The sequence below is a fragment of the Sparus aurata genome, chromosome 17, assembly GCF_900880675.1.
Source record: "Sparus aurata chromosome 17, fSpaAur1.1, whole genome shotgun sequence".
Lineage (NCBI taxonomy): Eukaryota > Metazoa > Chordata > Actinopteri > Spariformes > Sparidae > Sparus > Sparus aurata.
In genome coordinates, this window is record NC_044203.1 from 36,303,368 (window position 1) to 36,314,141 (window position 10,774).

A 10,774-nucleotide genomic window follows, 5' to 3' on the forward strand; every position below is an offset into this window, starting at 1 on the left:
AGTTAGTAAGTTCCAAAATAAGAGACACTTGGTCTCAGAATTTCCAAGATCAACAAAAAAAGGTGAGATTGTTTTTAATACTTTGTTTGCAAAAGGTACAAGACATATCAATATCTCTTAACTTGGCAACGAGACAGTTAACAGGTTATATATAATGTAAAACATAAATTGTACGTCCTTCAATACAGTTTTATTTTGAAAACCTTACATGGGCCCCTGGAAATGCTATCCCGTTGTCGTGGCCGAGTGGTTAAGGCGATGGACTAGAAATCCATTGGGGTCTCCCCGCGCAGGTTCGAATCCTGCCGACAACGACGTTTTGCAATAAATTACATTATGATAAAGTCTTTGCATTACTATCCTCTTTATCCAAGTCTTGGATCAAAGTCTATAATGTTTGCTTTGGGTTGTCATCAACCATGTTGCTCATGCAAAGTATAACGTAATACGGAAAAAATACTACTTCCTGTCACACCTTCAAAATAAGATTTTTAGTAAGTAGCGGCTAAGTTGTGTACTGACCCCTTTCGGTTTTATTGATATGTTAATATTATTTGTTGAATATAGTTTGAATCTGTAAAGAGAACAAGTAAGTTAAGGTATTTATTTACTTAGTAGTGGAGTAAACTATAGATAATCTGTTTATATGTTGTGAGAATCTATTCTGTCAATTACGTGTAATGGAATAAAGAAATATATATAAATTCGCCTCAGAATTGAACGAGTACAAAGTGGCACACAATGAAAATTCTGACGTGAAGTACAGGTACCTCAAAACTTTACTTTTTAACCAGTTGTCGAGTCCAAACATTTTATATTAAGACTAAACTGTATTTCTATTGTAATTAATGCATCAATAAATTGTTATTCAGCTAAATCGATGGTCAAACTCGTGAGAAAGTTGGAGGAAATTCGCTACATTAATCTTTCGAGATTTATTTTGAAGGCGGTGTCGCTCCATTTCCGCTCCGGTTTCCCGTTACTAAGCAACGACGAACGCTCCCGCTGAGCTTTGCTGTTAGCCTCCAAAGCTAGCTAGCAGGGCAGACACACGAACATGGATGGCGAGGACGACCTGGACGAGCTGCTGGATGAAGTTGAAAAAAAGTTTTGCAGCAACGTTTCTGTCACATCTGCGGCTCGCGTGAGCTCGAGTGCGGCTGGAAGACGCGGGAAAGGCAGCGAAGGACAGAAGAAACACAGGTAAGCGATGCTAGTCTGGCTAGCTCGTTTCAGCTAACGTCTGAAGCTTAACAGCGGGACGTGTAATGTGGTTTTCCAGGCGTCTCTGTGTTGATTACGTCTAATTAGCTGTGAGCCCTAAATGGCTTAAATGTTAGCTCAGTATGCTAAAAGACAGGTAAAGACCCAGAATGTCAGTTAAATTAGCTTAAACTAGAGATATTCATGTCAAACTAGCTATTTGGTTATTGTAGCTGCTACTGATACACCTGTTCTCACTCATTTTACTGTATTATAAAATCCGTCCACCTGTCCTAGGTATCATATTTAGATTGTTATATTATGTGAATTAGTTTATACTAAGTTTTAGCTTTTTATCTCTGTTATCTGGATAATTATGATTAAAACCAGGACTTAAAATCAATAAAAATAATTAAAAAACAATAAAGAAAGATAAGAAACAATAAAATCAGAACAAAAATCCACCTTTCACCCACCGTATAGGATAGACGAATAGATAGGCACCCTAAACATGTTTTAAACTAAAAGCTAAAAAAAATGAGGAACCAGCTTGGTAAATATCAAGCACATGTGAGGTTTGAACTGAGAATTGTAAACTCCTCCTGGGTTTCCAACGTTTATACCTGCCTAAAATATTAACAAATCATAAACACAGAGGTTTAATTATCAGTATTTGTCACCTATCTGGCTGTGCACAAGCTCATCCCTGATTTTGTCTTTTAATTTAGTGCTACCAAACCGGAACAGCCGATAAGCAGCGTCTCTGAGGATATCGACGCCCTTCTGGAGGAATTACTGGAGGAAGACTACAGTGAATCCCCTCCACTAAAGGTGAACGTGTATTCAAACAAACCAAGTTACGTCAAAGTAAATAGAGTGGGTTAGAAATAACTTAATGTAGTAGATTCATCTTTGAACTAGAAACTACCAGTAAGTCCAAGTAATACTTTTGCACAGCACAGGAGAAAATTTGTTTACTTACTTTTTCTAGCTTTAATCTTTATTATCATGCAGCTGCTTTGTCAAGTCTTTACCAGAACCATGAGCAACTAATTAGAACCACAGACAGCTGGATTTGTAAATGTGACTAAATCCATGGCACAGTGACCAACAGAAGTCATACAATACTATACAGTAATACATTTATCTGGTGTACATTTGTTGATGCCATATGTTTAAAACGACACAGCACCTGCGGTCGACAGCATTGAAAGTACACGTAGCGACTAAAAGAAAAAGAAAAACAGATCTACGGTCAGATTTTCAACCTGAGGCTGAACATTACTACGAGTTTGTTGGTTTGTGTCCAGTTGTTAATAAAAAACAGGAACAAAGACAAGAAATTATACATGAGAAGATAAAAATTCTGGTATCATGACAACTTGTGAAGACAGTGTTTCACCGTGTGCTGACGTCTCTGATCTTTCTCCTGATTTCAGACTGAACCATTTTCTAAAGGAGCACCAGCGGAGAAGAAGCTTCCCTCTCAGTCTGCAGGAAGAAAGTAAATCAACAAGTTCTTTCTGAATTAAAAGATCACACAGGTTGTGTTGTTGTGTCTGTGTTCAGCAAAATCAAGCCAAGTCCAGCAGCCGTCTTGGTCATCAGGGTCTGAAGGATACTTAACGACCCAACAAAATAAGAGTCTGTGACATTTCTTGTGGTAATGTTTTGAGTAAACATCATAAAATACAATAGACTATAGAGACTCAACTAAAGTAGATTAATCGATCGGTTGATCAAAAGAAAATGTGTGTATAGTGTATATCTAGTGTATATTTCTCTTCTACTTTATCTTATTTATTTGAGTTTATTTTTATTCTATTATACTTCACTTCCTACTAATTAATTAATTTCCACTAAGGGGGATCAGTCAAGGTGCATGTCATCTGATCTCATCTTATTGTTTCAGTCACTTTTTGAGCAAAAATGTCAAACATTTGCTGGTTTCAGCTTCTTAAATATGAGGATTTGCTAATTGGCTGATTAATTCAGAATGAAAATCATCGTTAATTGCAGCCCTAGAGGACGAGATTTTATATTTCTAACCAGTATTTGTGTTGTTCTGTTGGTTCTTTTTGATTCTCTTAAATATTTGATTCTGGTTTTGATGATGTTCAGAGACGATCTGCTGTGTTTGTTCTGTGTCCAGGTGCTGTCCTGTTTTCGTTGGCGGCAGCTCCGTCACAAATGGCGTCGGAACAGCCACGTCCAAGAGGTGCGGAGAGAACAATCCGAACACGAGCGTCTGTCACGTCTCCCTGTTTTTGGTTTATAATGATTCACGTCCCCAACACTGATTATTTTCCAGTGACTAACCCGACCTCAGGTAATGACATACTGATGCATAATTACTTTTGCAAAAATGTTTTTTTTTGTTTTTTTTCAGGTCATGTGACCAGCTGAGGTGCACGTCCTGTGACTTCCGGGTGCTGATGTTTGATGACTTTGAGTGGGACTCTTGTGATTACCTGTTCCTCAGGTGAGTCTGCAGATAATACAGAAAATATACAAACAAATGTAAAGAAAGGAAACTCCAGACGTACATTACTCCTCCACCACACAAAACACCAACCCTTTATGAAACATGTTCCTGGTGGTTTTGTGATGTTCTGTGTTGTGGTTTGGTCAGAAGGTGGCAGTATTGAGCTGTGAAGCCGAACACTGACAGATCCTAAATCTAAATAAAGTGTGTACCGACAGTAAACTCCTCAGACTGTTACAAAATCACAATTTAACAGTTGAATATTTAACATACCTGAAACAGTGAAGTGAGTTTTGTCAGAAGTTTTGTAATGAAGCCGTGTTAAAAAAAACCCAACAACTTGCAGGTTCGATTAGAAACGCTTGTTGTTTATTTTTCTCCCACATTTCCTACAAACCACATAAGAGTTGTCAACGTTTTAAAATCCCAGTGGGAACAATTGTGCATCTGCAGACCAGCGTGACTGGAATACAAAACCAGCCGAGGCATTGTTGTTTTAGGTACCTGAACCCACCAGAACCCACAAATCTAAACAAGAGAATAAGTGCAGCAATTAAGGGTTTTCTCTTCAGACCAATGCAGGAGGATGAAACTACAATTTAAAGAGTAACCTTACTGGTTTATGTCAACCTGGACTTCTTTCTAAATGACTCGCGGGGACAACAGTTTATGAAATATTCAGTATTCGATCAGTGTCGTGGCTGCAGTTTGAACCCTGTGGGCACATTATCTGAGTGCATCCATCTAAAGTGGTTGTTTTTGTCACTGACAGGCTAGGTTGTTATTCAAATTGTCTGACAAGGATCCCTGCAGCGACAGACCTCTTTGTTAAAGAGTGAAATTATTTTTGTTAAACCAAAAAACAGCTGCTGAAGCTCGTGCCAATCAACCAGACTCTGTTGCAGAGACAATCATTTTGTCTCTCTAAAACACATTTCATTCAAACCCGAAAGAAACAAAATTCAACTCAGAAAAACAAAATGTTGATGAGTTTTTTCTGTGTTCCAAAAATCCCCAACTGTGTGGTTCAGATAAAAACCTTAATCCACCGAGTCAGGTGTAAAAAATCCCGAGGAGAGGAGCGACAGGACGAGTGTGAAGAGTTCATGTGACCAAACCAGAGGTGGTGATTTGTTTGAATGACAAAGCAAGATGGTTGTTTCGGATTTTACTTAGTTTCTTTCGAGTTCGAATGAAGTTGAACATTTACAGATTCTGCATCAGTCTGGTGGATTTGGTCAAACAAATAGGAACTTAATTCTCACCAAAGAGCTTTTGACTTTCCCGCCCGACACGTGAAAACAAACATGTGAACTTTCTCCTCCTCACAGCTTCAGAACAGCCTCGTTACTTTAGTTTGATGCATCTGAGGTGAATTCTGGATTCTTGTTATTTCCCAGCATCAGCAGACTGATGTGGACCAATCAGAGCACATCACGCACGGCAGACGCAGCGAGACGAGACAAAGACTTAAAAGCCGTAAGAAGGCGTAAACAGACAGAGAGGGAGACTGGAATGTGGAGAAAAGGCGTGTTAGTGTCTCGTATCTGCAGAGAGTTTCTGATTTTCTCTCTTTGTTGCTGCTCGGGACGCTTTACCAACCCAACATGTGTCTATTTGACGTCCTGGGAATGAGACTCAACAATCAACTGTCTTTGTGGTGCGTTCAGGAACAGCTGGGACAAATCCTACTGATTCTACCTTTAACTTTAATAGTCTTTGAATTCTATTAATATGACGTGAGCTTCAGTTAGCTTTGAGCACAAATGTCCTTCAGAGGGAGACTTTTTACTCTGATACTCTGAGTACATGTCAGAGCCTGTAATCTATTACTTTACTGGAGTAAACAAGCTGAATCAGTTCTTCTATTGGAAGAAAGAATGAGAGGACTTTACATTGTCAGTGCTCAGTTTCCTGCAGAGATTACATCGCTACCTATTCTCCGGCTGCCAGCTGCAGCGGTCTCGCTCGATAGTGCACCACTTTAAAATCCGTCCTTATAATTATTTCAGACACAGAACTTGCTTCTGTGGATTGTCTGCTGTAACAGGTGTTCCTCTGGAGGGACACGCTGAAAAATAATGAATCACTGAGGCTCAGAATACAGAAATGAGGATTTAAGGGCCAAATGTAAAAATAAAAATTCCTTGGAGTGCAGCTGGGGGATTATTATCAGATTTTCATTATATTTTACAATAAAAGCCTGACATGATCTCGGAGGTCCAGCACCAGTTTGTTCTGCTTTATGAGCAGCAGATCTGAGCAAACCAAAAACATCCTTAACGTACGCTGTAGTTCTCTCTGCACCTGTAAACACACTTTAATGTGTAAAAGCTGTGGAGTGAAGAGTCAACAAACACTTCTCTGCTTCAAGCACAACCGCAAAGCATCTGCCACCACATCAGAGCGAGCTGAGGACATGTCGAACCACGAGAACACGACACAGCTGGATCCAGTGGACAGCAGGCGTAATGTGGCGTGAGCATTTGTTTGAAGCTGTGGTTCACTGGATCATGAAAAACAAAAAGAGACAGAAAATAAAAGACAGAAACTTCCAATTTGTGTCTGGGAAGCATTTTGTATCAGTCTCTGTGACATTTCAGCACCAAGCAGCACTTTTTCTTCCTTGTTTTCCGTTTCCTTTCGGTGTGATGTTGTTAAGCTCTGAGTGCTCCGAGTGACGAGTTTGTCCTTCAAGTCTCATCGTCAGCGTTCAGGCACAAAGTCCTTCAGCAGCAGAGCCTCGACCAGCTGACTGTGACAGAGAACAGGTTTCATAAAAACAGAATGAGGGAATCCTGCGCTCAGCCTCACCGCAGATACGTCGTTGATTTAACTGTGATCAGAACGTTTTAATGTCCAGTTCTTTAAAGTAAATCCTGGAAAACACAGTTAACTAAAGTGGCACTGCTGTAGTTAAATTTCACTCATCCTTTATTAACCGATTGTTTTGGTATTTTTCTCCATATATTTATCAGTTTATCCAGAATGTGTTCATTAAAGAATATAATGTTTAATGTTCCTCATCACCTTCACGGCTCTCTGAACATTTCTTCCTCAGGCGGATTGTTTTCTTTTTATTTCACGCTGCTCTTCATGTTCGCCTCAGTACAGAGTGAACATCCCCTACTGAGGCCGCCCACACGTTTGTTTTATGATTTATTTATTTTCTTTAATTAAGAGGCTTACCGAGGCGTGTTAATGGTGATAAAAGTGCAGGTGTTTTGGCCTGTAATTTAATATAAAATGTGACGTTCATTGTGCGCTCATAAAAGGTTGTAAGTGAATTTATAATTGCTCTGTAATTGTTGACGACGTGATGACTTGAATTAAAATATTGTTTTTCAGGTTAAAGAAAGGTTTGTTTTGAAAGTACACTGCAAAGTCACCGCCTGTGTTTCACTAAGTAAATAGGTCAGAGCCTTCCACTGGATAATTATTGCAGAGGGAAACAAGTTATTTAACTTTAACTGATGCAGCGAGGAGCTTCTCGTTTCTTCAGCCAACATGTCAGAAGACGAGATGTTCCTGTGTTTCACAAAGGTCCAGTTATTGTCCTGCACCAAACAAAGACAACCATGAAGGAGATGCAGAATCTACTAAACAGAAGAGAAACCTGGAGGGATCGTGGTTAACGTTTGGTGAAATCAAAAGGTCAACAGCAGAGCTGACGGCTGTGTTTAACAGTGAAAGTAACAGCACACTGTGAAATGACCTCGAGGGATTGGGACTGAACAGCTGTGTAGCCTAAAGAAAACCACTTATCAATGAAAAATGGCTTCAGTTTGAGTTGTAATTAAGGTTGATGTTGCTGCTGCACTCAGACTGCGTTGTCGTTCTGTCTTCTGCCTCACAGTTGGTAAAATGTTGATTTATTTTTGGTCTGCTGTGGTTTGTTGTCTTCCTGAGCAGCTGCAGCTTCACTCCATGTTCTCCATCTGAGCATGTTCAGCGTTAGTTCTGCATTCAAATCACAGTTGAGCTGATAGGAATGTAAATCAGTTTGGCAGCTATTTAATTTAATTGACCTTTTATTAAATCTGGACTGTATGAAATTAATTTGCAGGTGACGAGGACGTTAACGTCGCCTCCTCAGTGATTCGTCTGTTTTTCACTCCTGTGTAGGAACAACATGCCGGACCGGCAGAAGCTCAGAGCGAAGCTGAAGAAGAGGAGAGGTTTACGGGCGTACGCCTGCCAGTGCAGCTGGTTCTCCACGGCAGAACCGACGGACCTCAGGGACCGACCTCAGCTCAGATGGGTCTGTGGAAAACACCTGGACTGATGTTTACTCCTCACTGCTGCTCAGACACTCAGAGAAACTTCACATCCTTCCATCCGCTGAGCTTCAGCCGTCTGCAGACAGTCTGTAAATAATGAACCTTCAGCTTTCAACCATTGTTCATGAGAAACAGTTCAGAACAGTCGTGATGTTATTTTCAACATCTGTATTATCTTCTTCAATCACTTGTGCTATTTTTAGACCCTGAAGTTATCATGACCGTGTGTTAAACTGTTGAACATGTTTAATTATTCGGTACAACATCATGAGAGGACTCTGAAGCTGAACCTCCAGAGTTCATCTGTTCATTCTTTCCTACTTTAAAAGTCACATATGATGATTTAATCTGTGGTCAGATTTTATTTTATTTATTATATTTTCATGATAACAGTATATTTTATTGATTACCATCAATCAGGAAACTGTAGAACTGGACATTAGTCACCTGGACTGCCTCTGAGTCGATGTTCTGTTATTAGAAGTCACAGTTTAGTTTTCAATCTGCGATCACAAACAAACCTCGAGGAGTCAAAGCTGCAGCCAGACAGCTGGAAATCACTTTGTGGTGATTTTCATCTTCTTGCTGCAGCAGAACTGAAGGTTTGAGGGAAACAGCTGATCCTGCTGCTTACTGAGATAATGTACGTATCATTTTACAATGTCACATTCTGTCTTAGTTCACAGGGCGTTTTAATGCTCATATAAAACTGTTCCTGAATCAAAATCTGTACAGATCTATCTGGTGTTATTCTTTATTTTGCACAAACCGACAACACATGAAAAGATTTTCACTCCTGATGACGTCGAGCGTTCTGACCGGTTTAGTTTAGTTTGGCAGCTAAAGTCAAGATTTCACCTTAAAGGTTTTAAAATGTAAGAATGAGCCACCTTTCCATCAGCACAGGGGGAACAGATGATGACTGCATTTTACATTTTTTGGTGAACTTATTCTTTAAAATTCTTTTTATACTTTTACATATTTAGACGTGTGTATATTTCTTGCTTAGCTTTTTTCTTACTAGAGCGTTTGCTGTAAAAGTTTGTTTTGTTGTCACTAAGTTGGTTGACATTGTTCGGTACAGTGTAAACAGACTGCTGCCATGTTGTGTGAATATATCATTTAATATTTGTATTGACCAAATCATTTAAATCTGTATAGGATACAATGTACATTTGTTAATACGACAAGCTCAAACTGTGCTAAACTCAAAACCAAGCTTTAGACTTTATATCACCAGGAGGAGGAGAGGAGGACTTTATATCATCAGGAGGAGAGGAGGACTTTATATCATCAGGAGGAGGAGAGGAGGACTTTATATCATCAGGAGGAGAGGAGGACTTTATATCATCAGGAGGAGAGGAGGACTTTATATCATCAGGAGGAGTATATCATCAGGAGGAGGAGAGGAGGACTTTATATCATCAGGAGGAGGAGAGGAGGACTTTATATCATCAGGAGGAGAGGAGGACTTTATATCATCAGGAGGAGGAGGAGGACTTTATATCATCAGGAGGAGGAGAGGAGGACTTTATATCATCAGGAGGAGGAGGAGGACTTTATATCATCAGGAGGAGGAGAGGAGGACTTTATATCATCAGGAGGAGAGGAGGACTTTATATCATCAGGAGGAGAGGAGGACTTTATATCATCAGGAGGAGGAGAGGAGGACTTTATATCATCAGGAGGAGGAGAGGAGGACTTTATATCATCAGGAGGAGGAGAGGAGGACTTTATATCATCAGGAGGAGAGGAGGACTTTATATCATCAGGAGGAGGAGAGGAGGACTTTATATCATCAGGAGGAGGAGAGGAGGACTTATATCATCAGGAGGAGGAGAGGAGGACTTTATATCATCAGGAGGAGAGAGGAGGACTTTATATCATCAGGAGGAGGAGAGGAGGACTTTATATCATCAGGAGGAGGAGAGGAGGACTTTATATCATCAGGAGGAGGAGAGGAGGACTTTATATCATCAGGAGGAGGAGAGGAGGACTTTATATCATCAGGAGGAGGAGAGGAGGACTTTATATCATCAGGAGGAGAGGAGGACTTTATATCATCAGGAGGAGGAGAGGAGGACTTTATATCATCAGGAGGAGGAGAGGAGGACTTTATATCATCAGGAGGAGGAGAGGAGGACTTTATATCATCAGGAGGAGGAGAGGAGGACTTTATATCATCAGGAGGAGGAGAGGAGGACTTTATATCATCAGGACAAGAGGAGGACTTTATATCATCAGGAGGAGAGGAGGACTTTATATCATCAGGAGGAGAGGAGGACTTTATATCATCAGGAGGAGAGGAGGACTTTATATCATCAGGAGGAGAGGAGGACTTTATATCATCGGGAGGAGGAGAGGAGGACTGGATTTATATTTTTGGGTGAACTGCCTCTTTAAGCCCCCCGACTCCCCTAAACGCTCAGTCTGCTCTGATTGGTCAGCTCTCACAGGCCTGAGCAGCCACCATGTTCACATGTCAGCTGTGTTTTTGTGATCTTTTGGATTTTTGGATTATCATAACAAGTAGTGATAAAAAAAAAAACACCACAGGAAGTGAAGACGTCCACAGACTGTTCTCGTGTTTTTGGCAGGAGCGATTAAACCTGCTGGGATCGTTTGGCGCTCAGCCGGGGAGAGTTCTGGCTCGTCTGATAATTATCAGCTCAGAGGTAAAAACAGGCTTTCCTGCTGCGAGTGTGGAACAAACACAGCGACAGCTGATCTGAAGCTGTGTTCGTTCTGTTGGAGAGGCTCAGCCAGAGATGAGCGCTCGTGATTCATGTCCGATTACTTGTTGAAT

At 40.4% G+C, this 10,774-nt stretch overlaps 1 protein-coding gene and 1 non-coding gene across 2 annotated transcripts; both read left to right on the plus strand.

Annotated features, from left to right (window-relative positions):
* Positions 1-232: 232 nt before the first annotated feature.
* Positions 233-314, plus strand: trnas-aga (transfer RNA serine (anticodon AGA)). The gene has a single exon. It is a non-coding gene; the product is annotated as a tRNA-Ser (tRNA).
* Positions 315-978: 664 nt separating this feature from the next.
* cfap418 (cilia and flagella associated protein 418) lies at positions 979-8,698 on the plus strand. The gene is made up of 6 exons (XM_030392734.1): positions 979-1,203; positions 1,932-2,034; positions 2,643-2,707; positions 3,356-3,421; positions 3,593-3,685; positions 7,814-8,698. The coding sequence occupies exons 1-6, from the start codon at positions 1,058-1,060 to the stop codon at positions 7,971-7,973; spliced, it is 633 nt and encodes a 210-aa protein (XP_030248594.1). The 5' UTR covers positions 979-1,057; the 3' UTR covers positions 7,974-8,698.
* The last annotated feature ends 2,076 nt before the right edge of the window (positions 8,699-10,774 follow it).

Bases quoted from the DNA above. Each gene is read 5' to 3' on its own strand.
- cfap418 (XM_030392734.1), top strand. From the start codon at position 1,058: ATGGATGGCGAGGACGACCTGGACGAGCTGCTGGATGAAGTTGAAAAA. The intron at 2,708-3,355 runs GTAAATCAACAA...TTCTGTGTCCAG, and splicing joins TCTCAGTCTGCAGGAAGAAA to GTGCTGTCCTGTTTTCGTTG. The intron at 3,422-3,592 runs GTGCGGAGAGAA...GTTTTTTTTCAG, and splicing joins GGAACAGCCACGTCCAAGAG to GTCATGTGACCAGCTGAGGT.